The 25,828-nt window shown below is 49.9% G+C and overlaps 1 protein-coding gene and 1 long non-coding RNA gene across 7 annotated transcripts in view; one reads left to right on the top strand and one right to left on the bottom strand.

The window, feature by feature from the left end:
• Window positions 1-25,828, top strand: part of SHISA6 (shisa family member 6) — a 413,188-nt gene that overhangs the window by 347,819 nt on the left and 39,541 nt on the right. Inside the window, exon 5 of one of the 5 annotated variants that reach the window (XM_077327465.1) lies at window positions 1,739-1,780. The exons of the other annotated variants lie outside the window; for them this stretch is intronic. Coding sequence (XP_077183580.1) covers window positions 1,739-1,780 — 42 coding nt within the window. The remainder of the gene's footprint in view (window positions 1-1,738; window positions 1,781-25,828) is intronic. 5 annotated transcript variants of the gene reach the window in all.
• On the bottom strand, window positions 1,541-25,069 carry LOC143832695 (uncharacterized). 2 transcript variants are annotated; one of them, XR_013229366.1, is made up of 4 exons: window positions 24,742-25,069; window positions 19,918-20,009; window positions 1,884-1,916; window positions 1,541-1,804 (listed from the first exon to the last, which is right to left on the bottom strand). It is a non-coding gene; the product is annotated as an uncharacterized LOC143832695 (long non-coding RNA). The 2 variants fall into 2 exon arrangements; XR_013229367.1 differs by lacking the exon at window positions 1,884-1,916.

The following is a 25,828-nucleotide window of genomic DNA, read 5'->3' as shown; positions in this document are numbered from 1 at the left end:
GATAATGGGATCTGGCCCTCCCAATTCCTGGCAAATAGATGGGGAAGAAATTGAGGTAGTGACAGATTTTATTTTCCTGGGCTTCAAGATCACTGTAGATAGGGACTGCAGAAAAGACATTAAAAGATGCTCCTGAGGAGGAAAGCTATGGCAAATCTAGACAGCATGTTAAAAAGCAGAGGCATCACCCTGCCAACAAAAGTGCGTCTAGTCAAGGCTATGGTCTTCCCAGTGAAAGTTAGATCATAAGGAAGGCTGAGCGTCAAAGAATTGAGGCTTTTGAACTCTGGTGCTGGAGAAGACTCTTGCGAGTCCCTTGGTGGGAGCAATTGAGGGCAAAAGAAGAAGGGGATGACAGAGAATGAAGTGGCTGGATCGAGTCACTGAAGCAGTTGGTGCAAACTTAAATGGACTTCAAGGAATGTTAGAGTACAGGAAGGTCTGGAGGATCATTATCCATGGGGTCATGATGGGTCGGACACTAACAACAACAACAAATACTTGATATATTGCACCCTACTAATTGCCATGGGTGTACTTTAGGTGTGCCAAAACTCTGGGGATGTTTGCCTTTCCATCTGTCCTGAAAGAACGAACTGTGTATTTCAGTCCTGGCCAAAGAGACACGGGGGGCTGTGAGAGTTGTGGATACAATTCCCTTCCTTGTGGTGTCTTGCTTGGGTACCCCCACCAAACTCTGGTCTCTAGACTCCAGGAGTAGTTCTGTCATCTCTATATGTGTTTCCATTTATCTGCACAATAGAAGAATTCTCTCTGATGAATAGGTACACTTGAGACCCAGGTGCAGAACAGAATACTACAGCCCTGATGGTGGGTGTGCTCTGCAGCACCTGTGTGTATAAACCATAGCTGCCAAAGGGGTACTTTGGGGAGCCCCTGTCAAAACTTTGGGGTTGTCTGCTTGTCTGCCTTTCCATCTGTCTTCAAAATACTGACTGTATGTTTCAGCCTTGGGGGTGGGGACTGTGAGCATTGTGGGTACACTTTGAGTTTTGGGTTTCAGGACTGGACTCAGGGCTTTGAGCCACCATATCTTTATATGTCTCAGGGTTTTGAGTCACCACATCTGCATCCATCATTGCACCATTTGAGGTTTGAGCATCAGGGGTGGATGTGGGGCTTTGAGCCACCATGTACATTATTGCACCATTTGGGGGTGTCAGAGTGGACATGGGGCTTCGAGCCACTACATCTACATATGTCTCAGGGATACCAATCACCACATTTACATATGTCATTGTGCATTTTGGTCTTCGATTGTCAGGGTTGGACTCAGGGATTTGAGCTGCCACACTGACATGCATTATTGTACCATTTGGGGCTTGGGTGTCAGAAATGTATTCAGGGCTTGAAGCCACCATGTCTACATGGTCCAAAGAGCCCTGATCTCACCCAGAAGAGTATTCCACCAGGCTAGTGCCAGGGCAGATAAAACTCAGGTTAAGACCAGTTTCATACATATATTGTTATGTAGGTAGATCCTGCTTCCAACTTACAATAATTGCATGAATGTTGGAGGGTGTGAAATCACAAGATTTATGATGAATTGCCACTAACATGTGGATAAGCAAATATAGACAAAAGGGACGGTTTGTAGTGTATACAAGCAAAAAGAAAGAAAAACCTATCCCAAGGCTACTAGCAATGTTTGCAAACTTTATACAGAATAAAGAAAATAAAATAAAAAGTCTCTTCTTTCTGTATGGCTTTATTGCAGGATCCAACCAAAACGGTTTTCTAGATATCTCCGATTTTCAAGGTAAATTTTCCTCAGTGGTTGTTCCTAAACATAAATGCTCCCAATTAGTACCTTATAACATTGAAAAAAATTATACATATATATAAATAAAGCTATACTCTACCTCTCACTTGTAAAGGAATTGGTACTTCAATACCTGAAAAGGATATAATCCTAAAATCATTAAATGTTTTCTCTCATAACATACTGAAATGCTCCCAAATCTTGTATATATCTTACCTCTATGAAATAAAATTGTTTACAGTATTTGGCTCTGCAGTGTAGAGATGCTAGAAATGAAACTGCTTCCAACCACACCCTATCGGCCTCATCATTTTATACACTAGATATTAAGCCCACTGTGGGCAAAATACAGCGGGCCCTAGCATGATAGGTGGGTGGAGGGATGGGGCGAAGGAAGGAGGAAAAGGAGAGAGACAGAAAGACAGAAAGAAAGGGAGGAAGATAGAGACAGAAGAAGAGGGAGAGAAACAGGTAGCCAGAAAGAGGCAGATGGAAGAGAGGGAGGACGGGAGAAAGGGAAAAACAAAGGGAATGCTGGGAGGAAGGGAAGGAAAAAGGGAATGCTGGGAGGAAGGGAAGGAGAAAGGGAATGCTGGGAGGAAGGGAGGAACAGAGTAAGGTAGGTAGCCTTGGGACTTTCTGCGAGGCCCAGGGGCAGGCTTGGCTGCCCCAGGGCCCGGCAGAAGGCTCGGGACGGGGGCGGCAGGCTTTGCGGCCTACTGCCGGGCCCAGGAGCAATCTCGGCTGCTCCAGGGCCTGGCAGAAGGCTCGGGACAGGGGCGGTGGGCTCCGCGGCCTACTGCCAGGCCTAGGAGCAGGCTCGGCTGCTCCAGGGCCTGGCAGAAGGCTCGGGACGGGGGCGGTGGGCTCCGCGGCCTACTGCCAGGCCTAGGAGCAGGCTCGGCTGCTCCAGGGCCTGGCAGAAGGCTCGGGACGGGGGCGGTGGGCTCCGCGGCCTACTGCCAGGCCTAGGAGCAGGCTCGGCTGCTCCAGGGCCTGGCAGAAGGCTCGGGACGGGGGCGGTGGGCTCCGCGGCCTACTGCCAGGCCTAGGAGCAGGCTCGGCTGCTCCAGGGCCTGGCAGAAGGCTCGGGACGGGGGCGGTGGGCTCCGCGGCCTACTGCCAGGCCTAGGAGCAGGCTCGGCTGCCCCAGGGCCTGGCAGAAGGCTCGGGACTTCGGGAGTGGGCTTTGTGGCCTTCTGGCGGGCCCAAGGGCAGGCGAGCCTGCCCCAGGGCCTGGCAGAAGGCTCCCTGGGCAAGGGGAAGCCGGCCGGAGGACTTACCGCTGGGGAAGGCTTCTTCCTCTGAGCGGCAACTCCCCGGCCGGCCCAGGTGAGGCTGGGCCAACCAGCCAATGGGGAGCCGCGCTTTGCGTGGCTCCCCATTGGCTGCTTGGCCCTCGAGTGTCACTCGGAGGGCCCAATCAGGAGCCACTTTGCGGCTCCTGATTGGGCCCTCCGAGTTTTTATCCCGGGCAGGGCCCGCCCTAACTCCTCCCCACTTGCCCTTACTCCTTTATTCCTCCCACTCCTCCGGAGCGGGGGGAGGGTTAAAGATTGTTAACACCTGTCTGCATGTGCCAACTCCCACTTGTAGTTCCTGTTAAAGTCACAGCGGATGACAGTCAGCAAGGCTGTGGGGAATGGGAAAAGGTGCCTGGAGGAAGCTGGGGGATGGATGAGGGCTAACAAGCTGAAATTAATCCTTTCAAAATGGAGGTGCTGTGCGGGAGGGATTAGACCCAGGAACTAGGATATCTCCTGTTATGGTTAGGTTTGCTTTCCCCCTAAAGGAGCAGGTTAATATAGCGGTGCTGATGAACATGGGCCTTCTGCTAGATAAACATCAGCAGCCCTTACTGGGTGTAAAAGTACTGTGGTGCATGCCCTGATAACATCTAGATAAAATTCTTGCATTGTGCTGTATATGAGGCTGCCCTTGAAGACTGTCCAGAAGCTGTCTTGGTATGGAATGCTATTACCAGAACATTGATTGGAATGGGTCATGTTCTTTAGTCATGTTCCATTGACAGTGGCTCTCAATTTGCTTCCCGGCCTAATTCAAGGTGTTGTTATTGAACTTTCAAGACCTCTACTCCTCCATTCCATTCATTTTTGAAGGTACCATTCAGGTGCCCCCACAATCTGTATTTAAATGGGTGGCAACCCAAGAAAGGGCCTTCTTGGTCGTAGCATCCAAATTTTGGAACTCTTTTCCCAAAGAGATTAATCTGTCTCCCTCTACTTTTGATATCCACCAGTGGGTAAAGACTTTTTTGTGCTATTTGGAATTCCCACATTAACTGTCACTGGCCACCACCACCCATGTTGTGTTGTTGTGTTGTTGTGTTTTATTGATTTGTCTACTTATATCTACTTTATTTGAAACTAGGGGCAAAGCCCGTTGTCTCCAAGAATACAACGGGCGCTAGAGCTTGGCAGTGGGAGGGGAAGGGGAGGAGTTGTCCAGTCTGTAAGGGCATGGGGTTGTCATGTGTGTTGTGTGGGAGGTTGTGGTGGCATGGTGGCAAATGAGGGCATGGGTGTGGAGATATGGGTGTCAAGAACCTGTGGTATGGAATATTCGTTGATTGTGGGAGAGGACTGACCTTGGGATTTGTGGCATAATGGTTACAGATGAGCTTTCCAGAGCCATGTCCTCAGATATGTGAAGGGAAAATCAGACTGGAGACTCTTCTTAGGGGAAGATTACATGGCAACCAATTCCCCCCAGTTCTGTGTCATTTCCCTTCTTGTGTGAATTAGGCCACATTCACCGAAATGCCCCTCTGCCCTAATACACATAGGGTAGTGTCGGGGACCCGCTTGCTAACTGAAAAAACAGGGTGCCCCTTTGAAGAAAACGTCACGCCAGGCCTGGTGAACGATACAACAGGAACAAGCTTTATTTCAGCAACGTGGAGTCCGCTGGTATGGAGTAAGAGCTTCCACTGAACTCCAGGTGGAAGCTCCCTTTTATACAAAACCCACCTCCTTAGGCTGTATTGCCCCACCCAGTACTTGCGGAGGGAACATGCTGATACAATCATGACTCATGCACATATGCGAGGTTTTCCGGGGTTCCTGATGGCCCATTTTCCTGGAACAAAGGGCCATCTCCGGGCCCTTGTCAAAAGGTGGAGGGGGACATTGAGGTTCTTTAGCGGCCATTGCCACCTCAACGATCGGGTGGGGCGCCCAGCTGCCGGCTTGCCTATGATCACCATGCCCTACCTCCGTGATCGCGGGCGCCTCTGATGGCGGGGTTCGGTCCGGTTCCCAAGCCACCAAGGACCGAACCACGACATTCTGCCCCCCCAAAGGTCCATTCTCCAACCCCCCGGGACGGCCAGGATACCGCTTGTGGAAACGTTCAGTGAGTCGGGGCGCAAGGACGTCCGCTGCCCAGACCCATTCCCGGTCCCCCAAAGCGAAGTCCTTCCATTCCACGAGGTACTGCAACTTCCCCCTGTGGAGTCTAGAGTCCAGGATATCCGCCACCTCGTGGTGCTCCCCCCCCCGGCAGGACCTCGGGCGCTGGCGGGGAAACCACGGGGTGCCAAACGTCACCGTCCGGAGTTTTTTTTAGAAGGCTCACGTGAAAGACGGGATGGATGTGCCGGAGGTTCTTGGGGAGCTTGAGCTTGACCGAAACTTCGTTGATCGGGGCCAAGACCTCGAAAGGCCCCAAAAACCGAGGGCCTAGCTTCTTGCTGGGCAAATTCAACCGTAGGTTCCGGGTGGAAAGGTAAACTCGATCCCCCGGTCGGATCTCTTCAGCTGGTCGTCTCTTCCGGTCGGCGTCCTCTTTCTGCGCTGCCTTGACTTTGTGGAGCTGCTCCTGCAGCGACTTCCAGCAGCTCCCGGCACGCTTCCCCCACTCGCGAAGGTCGGCCGATTCCCGGGCGGGGACCTCTCCAAGCTCCGGGAAGTGTCTCAGGTCTGTCCCATAGACGACGGCAAAAGGCGACATCTCCGTGCTGCTGTGGTCTGCGTTGTTGTACGCGAACTCGGCCAGGGGGAGCAGGGGCACCCAGGTGTCTTGATGATAGGAACCGAAACACCGCAAGTACTGCTCCAGTACTTGATTAACCCGCTCGGTCTGCCCGTCCGTCTGGGGGTGGTAAGCGGAGCTCAGCCCTTGCTCGATGTCTAACAGGCGCAGGAAAGCTTGCCAAAACCGGGACACGAATTGTGAGCCCCGATCGGAAATCACCTTGTCCGGCAGCCCGTGCAGTCGGAACACGTGATCCAGGAACATCCGAGCCAATTGTGAAGCACTGGGGACACTGGCGCAAGGAATGAAATGGGCCTGTTTGGAAAATAGATCTACCACCACCCAGATCACCGTTTTCCCCTTGCTGGGAGGCAAGTCTGTTATAAAGTCCATGGAGATCACTGACCACGGCCGGGTCGGGACCTCGAGCGGGTGCAGCAGACCTTTCGGCTTGCCAACCCCCGGCTTGCAGGTCAGGCAGACAGGACAACCACTGACGTAAGCTTTTGTGTCCCGCCGCAGACTGGGCCACCAAAACCGCCGCCGGGCCAACTTCCAGGATTTTACGAAACCGAAGTGCCCGGCGGTCTTAGCATCGTGGCAGAGGCTGAGGGCTTCCCGTCGTAGCCCTTCCGGGACGTAGACAGCCTCCCCCCTCCGCCAGAGACCGGAGTCCAAAATCAAAGAGTCCCGGAGCTCAGCCAGCTCCTCGTCTGTCCCGTAGGCTGCCACTAGGCGGTCTCGGAGCGGGGCGGTCGCCGGGTCGGGCTCCCATTCCTCCCTGGCCCGACGCCTAGTGACGACCCCCCGTCCCAGCTGCTCCTCACCAAACACGGACCTGGTGCAGGGAGCGTACCCCTCCCCATAATGCGGCAGACGGGAGAGGGCGTCCGCGAGGAAATTCTCTTTGCCGGGGATGTGACCAAGCTTGAAATTGTACCGCGAAAAGAACTCCGCCCACCTCATCTGCTTGGCGTTCAGGGATCGCGGTTGCCGGAGCGCCTCCAGATTCTTGTGATCTGTCCAGACCTCGAACGGCTCCTCTGTTTCCTCCAGCCAATGCCGCCATTCGGTGAGGGCGAACTTAATCGCAAACGCCTCCTTCTCCCAGGTAGACCAGTTCCGCTCCGTTTCGGCGAATTTTCGTGAGAGGTAGGCCGCCGGCCTCAGCTGTCCCGCCTTGTCTCGCTGCAGGAGAACCGCCCCGGCTGCTGCGTCGCTGGCGTCGACTTGTACCACCATCGGCTGGGTTGGGTCGACGTGCAGTAGCGTGGGCTCAGACGCGAAAGCTTGCTTGAGGGCCAGGAACGCTGCCTCCGATTTCTCATTCCAGCCGAGCGCTGCGCTGGGCCGCGTGGCGCGAGGACCTCTCCCCTTGGTACCTAGCAAGTCCGTGAGGGGAGCCACTACGGAGGAGTATCTGGGGATGAAGCCTCTAAAAAAGTTAGCAAACCCCAGGAAGCTTTGTAGCTGTTTCCGGGTGCGGGGCCTTTCCCAGGCCAGCACCGCCTGCACCTTCTCGGGGTCCATAGCTATGCCCTGGGCTGAGATGCGGTAGCCCAAATAGTCCAGGGAGGGACGGTGGAATTCGCACTTAGCCAGCTTCACGTATAGGTGGTTTGCCAGCAGTCGCTTTAACACCTCCCTCACCAGGGTCACGTGCTCTTGGGGATCTTGGCTGTAGATCAGGACGTCATCCAAATAAACAACCACCCCCTGAAACAGAAGGTCCTGCAACACCTCATTAATTAGACTCATGAAAACCCCAGGTGCCCCGCTTAAACCGAACGGCATCACTTTAAATTCGAATTGTCCCAATTGACAGTTAAACGCTGTTTTCCACTCATCCCCCTCCCGGATGCGTACCCGGTAATACGCCTCCCTTAGGTCCAGCTTAGTGAACAGAGTCCCTTTGCCCAGCCGGGCCAGCAAATCCGGGATCAGCGGGAGGGGGTAAGCGTTCCCCGCTGCGATGGCGTTGAGGCCCCGGTAGTCCTGGCACAGCCGTCGGGACCCATCCTTTTTCCGGACGAACAAGACTGGAGCTCCCATGGGACTGGAAGCGGGCCGGATGAAACCTCGGGCCAGATTTTTACCCAAAAACTCCCGGAGGTCCTTGAGCTCACCCTCACTCATCTTGTAGATGCGCCCTTTGGGTAGTACCGCCCCCTCTGGGATGTTGATAGCGCAGTCCGTGCGGCGGTGTGGGGGTAGCTCGTCCGCTTCCCGCTCGCTGAAAACGGCTGCGAGGTCTCGGTACTCTGGCGGGACCTCGGGCTCTGGTATCTCCTGCTGCGCCGCCGCCGCTCCCCTGGGACGCGCCGCCGTCCTCTTGTGGCTGGAATTCTCGTGGGGGACCCGATGCCGTGCACCCACCGTCAAGTCGAACTTCAGGGTCCCCGCCCGCCAGTCCACCACGGGGTTGTGTTCCTTCAGCCAATCCAGGCCCAACACCGCCCGATATCCCGCTACGGGGACCTGGATCAGCCACCGCAGCTCTTGGTGGTCCCCTATGTGGATGGCGATAGGACCCACCTCCTCCCCGAAAGGTCCCCCCTGAATCGGGCTGCCGTCCATCTGGACGAAAACCAGGGGAACCTTCCGAATGCGCTTCGGTAGCCCCAAAGCCCGGGCTATCTGGGGGTGGACCATGCTGTGGTCGCATCCAGAGTCCAAAAGAGCCTCCCCCACCCAACTTAGTCCGTTCTCCGGGTTCCGGAGCTCTAAAATTACCACGTTCGGAGGTCGCGCCTCATGCTGTAGGGGTTTTCCCTCGCACCGCGGGACCTGCTGCCCGGCGCCGTCTACAGCGGGTCCTGGCCGTTTCCCGTCGCCTGGGCGCTTCCCGGTTCGTTGCGGAGGTCCTCCGCCCGGCGTGCCTGCTGGGGGCGTGTCGCACCTCCCCCCTGGGAGAGCCCGCGGTCCTCCCCCCCTTGCCGTTGGCACGCTGCTGCGAAATGTCCTGACCCCCCGCATTTCAGGCACAGACCTTCCCGGCGTCTCCTTTCCCGCTCGGGGTTCGGGGGTCGTTTGGGGCGAGAGTTGTCGGGGCCCGGTCTCGGCGCCTCGGCTGACCCGCCTTTGGCCTCCCGGGGGGGTGCGGCGGCCCAACCCAGGCTGGCTTCCAGCTTGGCGACCACAAAACACCACCCCTCCAGTGTAGACAGATCTTCTTCCGTCCCCTTGATCACGGCCCATTCCCTGAGCTTCGGGTTAAGGCCCTCCCGGAAGTACTCGATTTGGGTCTCCTCGTTCCAGGAGAACACCTTGCCTGCTTCCCTCCGGAAAATGTCTATATAGTCCATAACCCCCCTAGTACCCTGTCGAAGTCCCTTGATCCGACTCTTTGCCTTGTCCTCAGCCTGGGGGTCCTGGAATCGTCGGCGGAGCGCGACCACGAAGTCCTGCAGGTCCCGAGTTGCCGGGTCGCCGCGCTCGGCCAACCCTAGGTACCACTGACCCGCCTTGCCCTGGAGACACGAGGCCACCCCCCAGACCAAGTCCTCGGAGTCCTCATACCGGTCTCCATACCTCCGGGCATGCGTCAGCGCGTGGAGGAGGAACTGCGGGAGGTCGTCCGGCGTCCCGTCGAAACGCGCCTTAAGCTCTGGGGGGGAACGTTTTGGAGAGTAGTCCGACCCCCTCCGGATCCGGGATTCTCGGCGTCCGCCGTCTCGTCCTGCTCCGCTCCACCGGCTACCAACTTGCCCAACGACGCCGTGCCGCTCCCTGCCTTGCACGTCGCTCCTGCGTTGGTCCGGCTCTCGCCGCCCCGTCGGCTCACCCGCTCCCCCGAGATCCTCTGCTGTCTCGCCTCTCCGCTGGCCGTCTCGCCTACTCGGGACTGAAAACTGCTCCGGGTCGGGGTCCGGGGCCCGCTCACCAGTGCCGGGCTCGTCCTCGTCGCTGGAGACGTCCTCACTCGACGCGATCCCCTCCGCCGTTGTATTACCAGTCCCTCCGGGCCCGGCCCGAGCTTGCTCACGGGCTTCAGCTGCCTGCAAGCGCCTGGCCAAGTCCGCCATGGCCCGCCGCAGGTCCTCTAGGGATTCCTCAGGTCCTACCGGGCGAAGCGCCTGCCTCAGCTGGGTGTCCCAGGTTGGGGCCAACCCCCCAGACCTCGGCGCGCTCCCCGCCGTGCTTGGGAACCCCATGGCCCGGCGCCTTCCCTTGGCCGCCGCTGCCGAGGGTCTCGGGGTCCCGGACAGCTGCTCCTGGCCCCCCGATTTTCGGAGGAAATCTCCCGGGGACATTAAACTCATGTTCCCGGGGTTCGTGGGGGTCGAGACCGCCCCGTTGCTTGAAAACGCCATCTCTGGATCCGTCCCGATAAGCGCTCGGATGCGATGCCGACCCTGGAGTTCGGTGGGAAGCTCTTACGATGTCGGGGACCCGCTTGCTAACTGAAAAAACAGGGTGCCCCTTTGAAGAAAACGTCACGCCAGGCCTGGTGAACGATACAACAGGAACAAGCTTTATTTCAGCAACGTGGAGTCCGCTGGTATGGAGTAAGAGCTTCCACTGAACTCCAGGTGGAAGCTCCCTTTTATACAAAACCCACCTCCTTAGGCTGTATTGCCCCACCCAGTACTTGCGGAGGGAACATGCTGATACAATCATGACTCATGCACATATGCGAGGTTTTCCGGGGTTCCTGATGGCCCATTTTCCTGGAACAAAGGGCCATCTCCGGGCCCTTGTCAAAAGGTGGAGGGGGACATTGAGGTTCTTTAGCGGCCATTGCCACCTCAACGATCGGGTGGGGCGCCCAGCTGCCGGCTTGCCTATGATCACCATGCCCTACCTCCGTGATCGCGGGCGCCTCTGATGGCGGGGTTCGGTCCGGTTCCCAAGCCACCAAGGACCGAACCACGACAGGTAGTCACAGTACATAGGTGTCCACCCTGTTCCTTCTGTCTCCCATATTTTCACTGTTGGTAAAATGTTATGTGCCCACATGCTTCTTTCATGGTTGCTCCTTAGAAGAACGGATTTTTGTACCCTATTGCTTACTACCCAAAGGAGTCTCAAAGCGGTTTACAAACACCTTTTCCATTTGTCTCTCCACAATAGTCAACCTGTGAGGTATGTAGGGTTGTGAGAGATCTGAGAGAACTGGGAATGGGCCGCAGTGACCCAGCAGGCCTCAGGTGTCTCAAAGCATTTTCCAATCGTCTTCCCCTTCTCTCCCCATAGCAGATTCCCCATGAGGGAGGTGGGGTAGCGAGCCTCACAGGGAAGCTGGCAACCCTAAGAGGAAGACTGTCTGTGCACAGCAATCTTGACCTTAGTACGGTTTTTTAATACTGTTTTTTTATTTGCCAGGCCAAGGTTATTTGCCAGTTACTATTTCAGTTATGATGTGTCTCCAGACATTTACTTGTTCTCTATTTAGTTTCAGGCTGTAAATATTTATTTAGATCTTCCTGCACTTTCCAGACTCACAGGACTGATGCTGGTCTGCCTGTCTGCGCCCCAGAATACAAACAGTTGCTGGCCATAACCCATAGGCCAGGAGGGACACTCCTGCACCACTCCCTACCAACTGCAGGCAAAAATGGCTCATTTGAAGGCTGGATTCTGAGGCATTGTACGACTTTGAAGTCCCACCTCCAAACCTCTGGGAATATTTCCAACCCAGGGGTAGCCAACCTACAGGTGTGGCCTGGAGAGCTCCTGGAATTACAGCTCACCTGCAGAGTATAAAGCAGTGGTCCCCAACCTTTCTGTGGCTGGGGACCGGCAAGGCATCGGGCCGCACCCGCGCGGACCGCACCCATGCGGACCACGGCCATACACCGGGCCGCGGCCACACACCGGGCCGCGCCCGCGGATCAAGTCACGCCCCGCGGGCCGCGCCCGCGCATCGGGCCGCACCCGCGGGCCACGCCCGCACATCGGGCCGCACTCGCGGGCCGTACCCGCGGGCGCAGCACGCACGGGCGCAGCACGCACGGGCGCAGCCCGGCCCTGATTCCCTCTCCCCACCCTCCCGCAGTAAGAAGCTTCCCGGGCCGCAAGCTTGCGGCCTAGGAAGTTTTTTACTGCGGGGCGGGGGCGGGGACAGGGAGCCGCGGCCCGGTGCCATGGCCTTCGCGGCCCGGCACCGGGCCACAGCCCGCAGGTTGGGGACCACTGGTATAAAGATCAGCTCCCCAGGCAGAAACGGCTACTTTGGACAGGGTTGTGGTAGAGAAGAAACATTTAAGGCTTCCCACAGAGGTTGTTGTTGAATTGAAAGACTTGAGGCCTACTGCACAGGGTTGTTGTGCAGATGAAACAGGAGACAAAAGAGCCAGCTTCCTCTGCAGAATAATGCTGTGCAGTGGCCTCAAATCTGCAGAGAGTTGAAAAGAAGAAAGACACATGGCTTGGCTGTGTCTAACCCCCGGCCAGAGCAGTATTTTAAGTGAGAAGGGGCTTTTCTGTGGCCTCCCTGTCAGGCAACTGTTTGGCAGAAGGGGAAAGCCCCCCCCCCCTCAAAGGGAAGGCCCTCAGGCTCCCCTGCGTTGCTCTTGGAAAGGCCTCCCTCCCTTCAGTCAGGGCCTGTCAGAGGTTCCTTCGCAGCAGGCCTGAAGGGGGCACTCCTCAGCCTCCTGCCAGCTCTGTCAGGGTTCTGAGGCAATTTACAGTTGGACATGGCAGTTAGGACAGCCTTGGGGCGAAAAGGGCTGGCACAGCCTGTCCAAGCCTCTGTTCTCATCCCCCTTGGCAGCCCTACTGATCTCCTCTCCCTGCGGTGGTCAGGAGCAGACTGGCAGCCAGACTGGGCTGGGTGAATGGAATTTTGGTCTGTCCTGGTGAGGGGCCAATAGGAAGGCACTTTGCGCATCTCCCCATTGGCTGCTTGTCCCTGGATGGGCCCTCTGAGTTTTTATCCTGGACAGGGCCCGCCCTAACTCCTCCCCAGCTGGTCTTACTCTTTTATTTAATAGGACCCTGTCCTATTTAAAGATACTGTGTTAATGTATCATATGTTCTAATGTAGAAATGTTTTAATGTTGTTGGGGTGGAAAGGTAGCACAGAAATGTTTTAAATACAATAAATACAGAGACAATACAAAGATACAGATCTAAAGAACTGGAATGGCTTTTCTGCAGTATACTCAGGTTTAAAGGTCACTACCCTGACCCACTGCTGTGCTTTAAGAAATATACTCAAATCGACCTTGATTCTTGTACAAACCTGAAAAAGAAAAACTAAAAAGGTTCACCTCAGCATAAAAGTTTCACTTTTGACTCTAAAACAAGACTTCACACACACCCTCCCTGGGCATCTTCTTGTATCACTAAATTGCTGGCCCAGATATTAAGGGTGTTTATAATAAATATCATTCCTTGTAGGTTTCGAGCTGTCACTTCAAGTCTCTCATCATCAGTTCCTTGCCCATTTTAGTCCTGTCAAGAAGATTCCCATGCCTTTAACTGTTTACTAAGCAGCTCATTTGCTTTCACCTGCTAAATTCCCAGGGTCATATAGTCTTAGATCTTGAGTTACTTAGAAAAAAGAGGCATGACAACAATTATTTAACTGGGGGAGGCCCGAAAGAAGAGTAGCCTGGCATTTGAGTAATTCCCACAAAATAGAAGAGGAAGAAGAAGAGCTGGTTTTTATATCTAATTTTTCACTACTCAGAGTAGTCTCAAAGTGGCTTACAAATACCTTTCCCTTCCTTTTCCACAATAGACACCCTGTGAGATAGGTGGGGCTGAGAGAGTTCTAAGAGAGTTTTAAGAGAATTGTGACTGGCCAAAGGTCGCCCAGCTGGCTGCATGCGGAGGAGTGAGGAATCAAACCGCGTTCTCCAGATTAGAGTCCGCCGCTCTTTAATCACTATATTACACTGGCTAGGGCAGATGTACATGCGATGTCGAGAGAGATGGGCTGACCGGCTTTATCCACTTTTGCACCTTTAAAAGCTTAATCTTCAAACCACCGGCAGGTTAAGCTTTTCACAGCATGGAAAGAGAGGAGCATTATCATTTACTAATATATGCAGAACAAATTGCTGTTAAGGGCACAGTTAACAAGGTTCATTCAGAGGTCAGCAATTGTGTATGTTTCTCTTTCCTAATACATTTAAATAACCTAAGATTACTGTATTACTTCATCAGAGTCACCCAATGGCTTTTGTCTAAAAGCTAAACCAGAGCCACCCATATGGCCGCAGAGATGATACACGCTAAACAAAGAGTTTATGGGAAGAGATCCTAGTTATGGCTCTCACTTGCCCTTAACTTCCAGATTTGTATGGTTCAAGGGCAAGCTCAAGAGAGGCCTTGGTGCATCCTGCAACAGCACAGGAGAAGACAACAAAATATTTTTGGACATACTTAGGCTGTGATTAGGAGATCCCATAGTGTGGGGGTCCTCAACCCCCAGTCCGGGCCGCGAAGGCCATAGTACCGGGCCGCTAGTGGCCGCGCCTGCCTCCCTCTCCCGCAGCAAGAGGGGGGGAAGAGGTAGGCGCGGCCACCGGCACGCCAGCAACGCAAACACGCACGCGCGGAGCTGTCGCACATGCGCATGCGTGCCCCCTGCTGGCGAAAACTTGCATGCATGGCAACTCTGTGCATGCGCGTGCGCGTGCGCGCCACCTGGTGGCGAAAATATGCATGCGCGGCAACTGCACATGTGCATTTACCCGCAGTTGCGGAGGCCGGGCCGCCAGCTCTCCCCCACCCCTGGAGGCGGTCCCCGACCACACGAAGGTTGGGGACCACTACCATAGTGGATTATAAATGCTGAAATTGGCTTCAGAAAAGCCTGATTTAAATCAGGGCCATATCGAGTGGAGGTCAACCTAGCCCTTTCTTCTGACATTATTTTTCAAATTTAAACAGCACATATACAGAACTGTTATTTGTTCCATTAGAGAAAACCTGTATGATTGTAGGTTTGTCATCACCCGACCTCACCCCCAACAAGCAGAAACAATGTGTCAGCCTCTCTCAACTTTTTTACCATTGAGAAACCCATGAAACATTCTTCAGGCTTTGAGAAACCTCAGAAGTGGCACAACCATTCAGGATATGGTTGGGAAATATGGTTGTGTACATACCCATCTGGGACCCCTCCCCTTCCCACCCCCTCCTGGCCTATCATTGGCCAGGGGGGGGGGTCAATATGACCCAATATGGTCATATGACCCAATGACAGTTTAACAAATTTTAAAATATATTAAAAGTTAATTAGCTCCTACCCATTTGGTAAACCCTTCCAGGAACATCAAGAAACCCCAGAGTTTCACAAAACCCTAGTTGAGAAAGCCTTCTGTAGGTGAATGACTGAGACTGGTAATGGCACTTGATGGAGATATACCCTCAGTAGCCTTGAACTGAATCAGGCCCCCTGCAATTGCTATTAAGGTTTTTTTAAACAAACCCCATAGAATATCCAATTGCAGATTTCCCATAGTCATGTCTAAACTAGCATTGTTTAAAGTTACTTTCAGAGGAACTGTTCAGTTCAACAAACAATCTCCTTCAGAGGCCTTCATTCTCTCAGTTTTCCATTTAAATTGTCAAATTTCATATTTTCCCTAGAAGGCAGAATAATATTACTTCTATGTATGCATGCATTTAAATACATGCAAATGTGTTATATTTCTCTAGTCTGGGGTTGTGCTCTTTTAAATCTAGGAACAATGGACAATCCTACTTTGTGCACCTCTATAAGATATGAATACTTTTATAGGTGAGGTTACTGAACAGAAAGCATGATAAAACCTTAAGAACTCAGCAATAAGCAAGGGAAAAACTTGCGATTTCCACCTGCTATAGTAAGAAGACCTGGAACTGTGCAGATTAAGGCCACTCACTACCAGTCTTCAAACACAAATTAAAACAGTTTTGTTTTATTTTTAATTTTTTTAGGTGAGATTGAAACAGGGCTCCAGGTGAGGTAATGCTCCTGCTCTCTCTACTCCAATTCCAGTTTTTTCCATAAAATGGATGGCCAGAAGGCAGGTCATCATCCCAAAGAAAGGAAGTTGAAATGCTGTTTCATCCTGCAACAATCTGCCCTAGTCTTAAAGATATGATTCAGATTGCATCAATGAATGCAGGGGTAGCATATAAGATTTGAAAGTTTAGATTGGCCATTCTTGTGCACAGCATGCATATGCATGTGTACCCCAATGTTTTGTTGCAGGGAAGGTTGAGTAAGGTTTTTGTAAATTTCACCATAGCCAATTGTACTCCTACAAGTGTCAGTGAAATCAGTTCCATTTTCTGAAATGGAAAATATATTTAATATTAAACAAATAACAGTGTCTACAGTGTCATGGCCCAAGGAATGCAGCTTGGCTGATGCCCCTCAGAGCCAAAATAGCAGAGTCCCAGGCAAAAGGACCACAGCAAAAGTCAATATTTATTGAAGGCACTTTACAGGAGCAGACATCAACAGCAGGAACAGACAGAACTAAGTAATAGGCAAAGACGGGGTACAAAGGAAGAAGAGGGGTTTATTTCAACTCAGACCCATGTCCCCCTCAGAGCGCGGGAAAAGTGGTTCTGGGGAAGGAGCCCTTTGATCAGCAGAGGTGTGAAACTTGGAGACTAGCAGCCTACTATGCACTCTTAGTTCACCACAGCTGTCTGCAGCAGCAAGCCAAGATGTTTACCCCTCAGAGCAAGGCCATTAAATAACATTTAAATTTCACAGGAATTAGCCGGAGCAGCACCTGAATGGAAAAACAGAGAGGAAACTAGAGGCAGAGGGGAGGGACCCAGCTCCAGCCCTGGAGAAAACTGTGAAATATTGGCATAGCACTCAACATGCAGAACTTTAGGGATTAACTGGCTGGTTGTAGCATGGACTTCCATTTGCAGCAGCCTATTTTAGAGTACAATGCACTTTAAACATGGCCACTTGGAACCTGTACCATACAGCAAGCCAATGCAAAGCTGTATGAACCCAAGTGTGGTGTATGGCAGTACAGTTATCACTGCCATCTTGACAAGGTCAGCTGCTCCTGTGCACAAATGTCTTCCATATACAATCAAGACTGTTGAGTGGTGGTGAGATTAGAGAAATAAAGTTCCAGTCGCCTTGGTCACCATAATGGGCTAGTGATGTAGATGAGGCATTGCTGTATTCAGCTATACATTCAGGTTATTATCTTACAAGCCTAAAGATAGGTGAGGATATATAGTGAAGAGGGCATATATGCACTACTTAGAACAGGTTTTCTCAGTCAAGGAGTTTTCTGACAGCACTGGAAGGGTTTCTTCAATTGTGCGGGAGTTAATTATTTTTAATATATTTTAAAAAACTTTATTGGGTTATATGACCACATATGGTCATGCTGACCTGCCTCCCCCCCTCCCAAAATGGCCAATAATGGACCTGGAGAGGGTGAGAAGGGAAGGGACTCCATCCTAACAAATCCTTGCTGGACAGGTGATGTCACATCTGGTGGGAGGATCTTGATGATGTCACTTCTGGTAACATGTGACTTTTGGGGGCATGGTGGGACAGTGTAGCCTGCTGACTTCATTCTGGAATTTCTCAAGGCCTGAAGAATGTTTCAGGGGTTTCTCAACAGTAAAAAGGTTGAGAAAGGATGACTTAGGGCAGTGGTTCTCAACCTTTTAACCGCCTCAACCTCAACTTCGGTGGTGGCGGTGGTGTGTGCACACGTGTGTTCGGTGCGTGCAGGTGGGTGTGGGTGCATGCGCAGGCACACAACAATTGAGGGGGCATGGAGGTGGCCAGTGCCATGGCTATGCTGCCTCTGCCCACCTCCGCCAGCCGCTGCCACTACCGGCCGCCGCCACCTGCCACTGCCCACCTGCCACGGGGGGCCACTACAGGCTGCCGCCACTGCAGTATCCAGCAACCTGGCAACTCCCCGGAAGGGGCCAGGCAACCCCAAATGGGGTTGCAACCCCGAGGTTGAGAACCACTGACTTAGGGGAAAGATGGAATATCAATGTGGTATGCTCAAAGAAAACCAAATATTAGCCAGTTCTTGCTATCATCATATGATTTATCTTTGTACAGTGTTTCAGTTGAGTGGGAGAGGAGCCCAGGGGCAATCTTTCTCTAAGTGTTTGTGGTGGCTCTCTGCAGCTCTACACACAACAGCAACAGCATATGCCTGCTTTCAGAGAGATAGTAGTCTGTTACTTCAAAATGAAAGAGTCTTGTGACGGTCTAGAAGTCTGGTTTATAAATGATATAGTATTGCATATGCTTTTGTAGACTCTAGTGGTTTGTTATATGCCTCAGTTCTAAGACAGCTGCTTAACCAAAAATGGAGGGGGGCTATTCTTAGCATATTTAGAAGTAGAGCTCAAAGAGTTTAGTGGGACTTATTGCTAAGTAAGCATGCATGGAGTTTTAGCTTTAACTCTCTCGTCTAGCCAATAAGAGAGAGGGATCCTGCCCCTTCAGTAGCTGAAAATAAGGGATTTTCAGCATATACAACTTCTTCTTCAGCTATTGTGCTATGATTAGAAAAAATTACACCCACCAGATTTCTGCCTTCAGTGCAACAATTGGTGATATTGCACCCTTATTTTGTACTGAACCTTGGCAACCTTAATTTACAAGGATTTATCAGTTGCCTGCTCAGGGCATTAGACACAGGTTATTAGACTGTTAGAAAACCAGATGACCTAAAAGACGAGGCCCAAGAAAATGCCTCCTTGGTCTCCTGTGGTTCTGATGACTCTTGCAAATTTTGCTTTGCTTCAGTTCCCCATCTAACAAATGCAAATTGACAACACAGTGAAGTAGAAATCTTCATTATTCAGCAGCCTTATCTTTTTAGAGTACAAGTAGATGTAATGCAGCTTTCTACGCTATCTTGAGAATCAAAATGAAAAATTAGGAACATAATTTACATAGATATGCTGAAGTAAGTAGGATCACACAGTGCACTCAGGCAAAGCATTGGTGTCCTGCTTCCCAGACCACACTTCCTGTGAGCATTACTTATAGGAAGGAAAGAAAGGGCACAAGTGACAAATGCACGCAGAACTAATCTGGGCAATCTGTGACATTAATAAAAACCCAACTTGGTGGTGGGAGGAGTTGGGATTCATTGCCTAACTGATTGGCTGTCCATCCAACAAACAGCCAATTAGGTAGGCTGTCCCGCCCCTGGTTGCATCCCCCTCCAACTTCTTCCATGTGGAAGAAGTCCCAGCCTACTCTACTGGAGTGACTACAAGAGATAAGGCAGTCAGCAAGCACAAGCTGGGTGGGAGGCAGGAGGGCCTGGGACTGCAGGCCCACATCAGAGAGGAAGGAAGGAGGGAGGGAGCCTCCACCAGCACTCCCCTTGCCCTGAGCTGCCCAGGTCAGGGGGGAGGCTAGCGCCCTTTGTGCTTTTTGTACAATAGGCTTTTCTGATAATTGGGGTGTATGTGCGTGTAAACATATTTTTCCTATGAATGAAGATCTATTTATAAAAATTGTCCTGGGTCATTAATGTCAAGGAAATTCTGATGTAAATAGTATGTATAAAATTACATTATCACATTTATTGTATATAAATTGTATGTGTGAGTGTGATTAAATCTATATTATGTTTTTTGTATACCTTGTTTTTCTGATAGATCAAGATGGGTAGCAATGGTAATCTGTTTGTAGCAGTAGGAAAGAGAAATAGTCTAGTAGCACCTTAAAGACTAACAAAATTTGTAGTAGGGTATAAGCCTTCATAAGTCACTGCTCACTAGGGATGCCAGCCTGCATGCTGGACCTGGAATTCCCCAGAATTACATTGAGTGGCATTGACCCCACTGAGATCCCTGTCCTTTTTATGTTCCATCCCTAAATTTTGACCTACCTACCCACTAGTGGAAAAGAGCCTCTTGTGGCGCAGAGTGGTAAGGCAGCCATCTGAAAGCTTTGCCCATAAGGCTGGGAGTTCAATCCCAGCAGCCGGCTCAAGGTTGACTCAGCCTTCCATCCTTCCGAGGTCGGTAAAATGAGTACCCAGCTTGCTGGGGGGTAAACGGTCATGACTGGGGAAGGCACTGGCAAACCACCCCGTATTGAGTCTGCCATGAAAACGCTAGAGGGCGTCCCCCCAAGGGTCAGACATGACTCGGTGCTTGCACAGGGGATACCTTTACCTTTACCTTACCCACTAGTGGCTGAGGGGGGGGGGGATCTGGCATACCTAATGCTCACTTCTTCAGATGTTTTTTCTGGTGTGGAAGAACTAAGTTTGATTCATCCTCAGGATGTTCTTTCCCATATTTGTGCTTTGATCTAGCAGGAGGGAAAACAGGCATGATGAGGGGGGTTATAAACACATCCCTGGTTACTTTGGCCTCAGCTCAGTTTTATCATGCACCACTTATAAGAACTAGTGGTCCCATTCATGTCATAAGATGCATCAGAAATTACTAATTTGTATGGGAAAATGTATTTACACATATACACCATTAGATGCTTGGCTGTTTCAGCAGATTTCCAAAATAGCTATGTCTGCATTCATTGGAGCCCAGGTGTGCATTGCTGTTGAATGCTGATACATATTACAAGTACATATTTGCCTCCACATCATCCATAGATTTGCAGGCCTTCTTCTACAATGCAGACCGCCTTTTCTAGATCAGGATTTGAGATTCAATACTGTTGTCACCTGTCCCAGGAAGAGGAGTGGAAGGCTGGATTCAGTCTGTTTGTTTGTTTTATTTTTATACCACCTTCCCATAAGGCTCACAGCAATTTAGATAAAACATAGTAAGTATACATCATAATCAAAATTACGGTAACAGTGATCATGATAATGGTTCCAGATTGAACAGAATATTGTAACAAATTCACATTGTAACAACAACATGAACCTGTAGAGAGGTCAGTTTGGTTCAGGTCATGGATGGGGTTGTCTGGGAGGACCAGCAGATGCTGTTGGATTGGCCAGCTTCACCCAAATGCCCGGTGGAGGAGCTCCCTTTTACAGGCCCTATGAAATTGTGGATGTTTAGGAAGGGTCTTGATCTTTTCATGGCACCAGGTTGGGGCCAGGACAGAGAAGGCTCTGGCTCTGGTTGAGGTTCAGCATGCTTCTCTGGGGCCAGGGATCACCAACCAGTTAGTGGTGTCAGAGCATAGGTCTCTTTGAGGGGTATACTCAAAGAGACAGTCTCTCAGGTACACTGGGAAAGAGTGCATATGGCCTTGAAGGTGATTACCAAAACCTTAAGGCTGATCCGGAATTTGACTGGAGTTGTTGAAGCAGAGTTGTTGAAGTACAGGCTGAATGTGGGATCTCTTCAATGTATTTGTGAGGACCTTAACCACAGTATTCTGGACCAGTTGCAGTTTCCAGATCAAGGATAATGGTAGGCTTGTGTAGAATAAGTTGCAGGAGTCTAATCTAAAGGTGAACGTCGCATGGATCACTGTGGCTATGTGTTCTGAGGCCAATTAGGGTGCTAGTAGTTGGTGTAGGTGGTAAAAGGTCTTCTGCGCTACTCTCATGACCTGTGCCTCCATGGAGAGAGAGGCATTTAGGACCATACCCAGATTTCTGGCAGAGTGAGCTACTGATAGCTGCACTCTGTCCAGGTTGGGTAGGGGTCCTTCCTCACTTGGTCCCTTCCTCCCCACCCTCAGGACCTCCATCTTTGAAGGGTTGAGCATCAGATGACTCTGTTTGAACCACCTCGTCACTGCTTCCAGGTATCTGGCTAGGGATTCTGGGGGAGAATCAGGGTGGCCATCCATCAGGAGGAAGAGCTGGGCATTATCTGCATATTGGTGACATCCCAGCTCAAATCTCTGCACCACCTGAACAAGAGAATGCATGAAGATGTTAAATAAGGTAGGGGAGAAGACTGCTCCCTGTGGGACTCCACAAGTGAGCTGATGACAGCTAGATGCTCTCTCTCCTATTGCTAACCTCTGTCTGCAACCTCGGAGAAAGGAAATCATCCATTTGAGGGCTGTCCCCTGTATCCCATAGTTGGTGAGGTGGTGAGCTAAATGCTCATGGTCAACTATGTCAAACTCTGCTGAAAGGTCTAAGAGTACAAGTCACGCTGACCCGACTTGGTCTAGCTGGTGACAGAGGAAATCAGGGCAACTAGCACTGTCTCTACCCCATGGCCAGGCTGGAAGCCTGGCTGGAATGGGTCAAGATCAGAAGTTTCCTCCATTAATGCTGATATTTGGTTTGTGGCAGCCCTTTTAACTAACTTTCCCAGAAATGCTAAGTACAAGACGGGTAAGTAGTTGTCAGGCTCCTGTGAGTCTAGAGATGGTTTTTTCAACAATGGATGCAGCACTGGCTCTTTTAGACCTTTCAGGGATTCTCCTGTTGAGAGGGAGAGGTTGATTATTTCCCAGAGGGGAGCCCCAATTCTTCTATCATTTAATTTTGGGAGCCATGACTGACATGTGTCTAGTGTGCAAGTGGTTGACCTCATTGCAGCTAGCATCCTGTCCACTTCAGCTAATGAAAGTCATCTGAAGTAACTAAATGTTTTCTCCAGATATGACCAAGGGGCCTCGAGTTCAATTTCTGTATCTAAGGTTGGAAGGAGGTCACAGCAGAGAGTTGAGATTTTGTCTGCGAAATGAGTCACAAATGCCTCACACCTGATTGGCTATTATTTTGGCACTCTTCATTGATAGGGGTGAGGGATCAAACTATCCTGAATAATTGTGCCGGGCATGAGCCCGCAGACATGATGGTAGTCCCTGTATTCTCTGACCAAACAGCTGGCCATTAGTTTTGAACGCAGTCTTACTGGGGCTGTTCCTGAATCAAGCTTCCAGCCCAGTGATCCAGTTCTCATTTTGACTTGTTTTGTTCTGTTCCACGCAACAGAGCAACAAGTATGTGGAGGCCTTTGATGGTCAGTGGAGGTATAAGGCCATTATTCTATTGCTTCAGCAACTGCTTTCTCCATGATGAAAGGAATATAGCAGGTATTTATTTATGTATTTATTTATTTATTTATTATATTTATATACCGCCCTCCCCGAGGGCTATGGGCGGTTTACAGAAAACAGGGAGGATACAATTAGATATGGTTTTAGAGAAAGCAACATTAAAAAAGAGGAAAGTGAAATTTGTTATCAAAGGAATGTTATCTGCTTAGCACTACATCTTTATTTTCACAGGTAATTAATTTCTCCTGGGAACAAGCCATTAAAAACAACAGAAAATACCATTTGGTCTTCAGACATATCATTTATCTGTGGCTTATTTGACAACTGTAAATATTCTAGCCTTCCATTCTAGTTAGCTTTATTAACCAATGCAGAGCACAAAGTATACAGCCCTTTATGAAAACACTGACAATCTATTTTCTTTCTGTTATGGCTCAAAATAAATGTATTTCAATTTATCTTAACTACCCACATGAGTCTGGAAAAATAAGCACGCTTTGGAGAACATGGAAGTGCACAGAAAGTCTCAAAAGGATGCCTGGAAACTCAATTGGTGAGAGAGAAGAATGTTTTCTATGGAATATTCTCTTTCAGCAGCAAATAAACAAGGGAGCTCTCTAATGTTTTCCTCATCAGTTACTAGGAATCCACAGCCTGAGAAAGGGAAGCTCTGTGAGTGATTTATGTTTCAAATTAAAACTGTCAGTCCCAACCTTGAAGAAGAAAGGCCGCTTTCAAAGTTCAAATCAATATCTCAGTATCTTAAAAGATCTTCTTCTGTCAAGAGTGGGATGAAAGGCTGCCAAGCATCTTCAGATCCCCCAATGTTTGCTGAAATGCTCTGATCTGAGCCACTTAATGAAAGGTCTCATGCTGCAACACACTGGGGACCTTCAGTCGCCCCACAACTTCATCTTCTGAGAGGTTCTGTGCCTCCCTTTTCTGCTGAAGTCAGTGGGACTTTGGTGGCTTTGGAGACCTAATCCGGCTGTTTAACAGGGTATGGACGTTACACAGATGCTTAGCAAAGAAGGCACTCATTACACAAAAGGATAGGATAATGGCGACCTATATGCAGGGAATCCACATGAATTCAGGGCTAGCTTGACAATCACCTGTTCAGCTCCCTGGGAGCAGCAGTCAGCTAACAGGAAGCATCAGCAGCCTGAGCATACCAACCTCTGTGTCCTGAAGCTTCCTATGTAATTTCTTCCTTCCTTTCAGAGAAGCATTGGTCACTTTTGCCTACACACCTGCACTCTTCTCCCTTGCAGTCTTCCTTCTAAGGCAGAGGCTCTTTCCTCACTTTTCTTACAGTAGCAGAGCTGTATTATTTGATACTTCAGTGGAAGTGGAATTCAGTTAATTAGATTATTTACAGCAATTATACAGTGATTTATGATAGTGGCAGAAACACTCTTTCTACCATTATTAACAAATATAGAGGTATTTGCCTGTGGTGTCTATTATCAGCTCTATCATTTGCCATGTTGTTACCTATTAGACAGGAATTTGTGACATTAACTCTAGAAATTACTTTTAAATCAATGTATACGCAGACAACACTGTCATATACATAACTGGTATTGAGCAGTCAGCTATTAAATTACATGAAATCATTGGAAATGATGGTCCAGTCTCTAGGTATAACGTAAATCTAGAATGATATCTGAGGTTATTTGAATTAACATAGGTAAAGTGATATCTCAGTTAAGTAAGGAGAATCTTTCTAATAAACATATGAAATGCAGTTAGGTGTCCAGGGATACAAATTATGGAAACTAATAAAGAATTGTATAAAATTAAAGAAAAAGATGAATGAACTGATATGTAGTCTGCTCTGAATTATTGTGGTAGTATAAATTACAATAAAGAATGTTATGTAACATTTCTGTATTAATAATTGTGAAAAAAAAGATTGGCAAAAGGATATCTCTGATTTTCGTAGGTGGTGAAAATGTGAGGATAAATTTACAATCTACCACAAGAACGGTGAGAAACAGGTGGATGTAGAATACCTACTACTTGGTTATATTTACACATTTTTCAACTTGGAACAATCCCATGTTAATATCCTACTAAATCATTTGCCACTTACTTGGTTTTGGCAGGCATTCTATCTCTTTAGCTGTGGTTTTCTTGCTGTTTACATCTGAGCAGTAGAAGGGAACTGGGAGGAACAACATTGTATGTGTCATGATGTCACTTCCAATAAAGACCCAGAAGTGATGTCATGGCCACGTCACAATGCTTGAGGAATGCCTCAAATCTCAATAGTCTTAATCACAGAGATCTGAAGAATTCAGAGAATGTCACAGTGTAGTGTCATTTCTGTGTTTTCATGCAATTCTATTTTCCAGGAGTTCTGCCCCCTGAAAAATCTCACTCTTTGTGGAAGCCAGTCTGGCACCCCTACTGTTCTCAGGGAGGAGGGGGGAATAGAACTTACAGTGCTGTCCTAAGCAGGGCTGGTTCTGCACTTACTTTGTTTTTTCTGTTGTCAATCCTGCTGAATTCAGATTGATTTGAACCCGGGTCTTCCTCCTTCCTATCCCCCGAATTGAAACAGAAAGGATCCTGCACTTGATTGGGGAAGCTCAGAGTGGGGAGGGGAGTGGTGGTTGTGAAGCTGCTTGTTTATTTTTCTTTTCCTGAATGAGCGGGGGGGGGGGGTTGGGTGAAGTCCAGCTGGGATTAAAGGAGAGTGCTTTATTTATTGTTTTTTGACTGCCAAGCCAGAGCAAGCCAGGGGAGGAGCCAAGTGCAGCACAAGGCTGCTTGTTTCTCTTTCTTTTCTTTCTGAATGGGGGGAGGGGGAGGAAGGGAGGCGGCAGCAGCAGTAGACTAACAGAGAAAAGTAAATCCAAGAGGCAAATCTCTGCTGAAGGAATTGTGGGCTTCTAGACTTCAGTAATTTTAAAACATTCAAAAATGAGGACAAAAAAAGTATTGGGAGGGAAGTCTTGCAACCCAGGACCAGGCCGTGTTTGAACTGACACCCTGACCAATCAGGGACAGACTGCTTTGCTATGTCAGCGTTGGAGGCATGGGGCAGGAAGTTAATCCGGCAAAACAAAAAACATCTACACTTATACTGGGGACTTTCAACGCCAGTTCTTCAAATATAGCAACTTATATCTACTCCTGGATATCACAGGGGAAAGGTAGGGTCACTGCAGATCAAT

This window comes from Paroedura picta, chromosome 3 (genome assembly GCF_049243985.1).
Source record: "Paroedura picta isolate Pp20150507F chromosome 3, Ppicta_v3.0, whole genome shotgun sequence".
In the NCBI taxonomy this organism is placed as follows: Eukaryota; Metazoa; Chordata; class Lepidosauria; order Squamata; family Gekkonidae; genus Paroedura; species Paroedura picta.
Note: the sequence above shows the minus strand (reverse complement) of the source record. Positions and strands in the feature narration are given on the sequence as shown.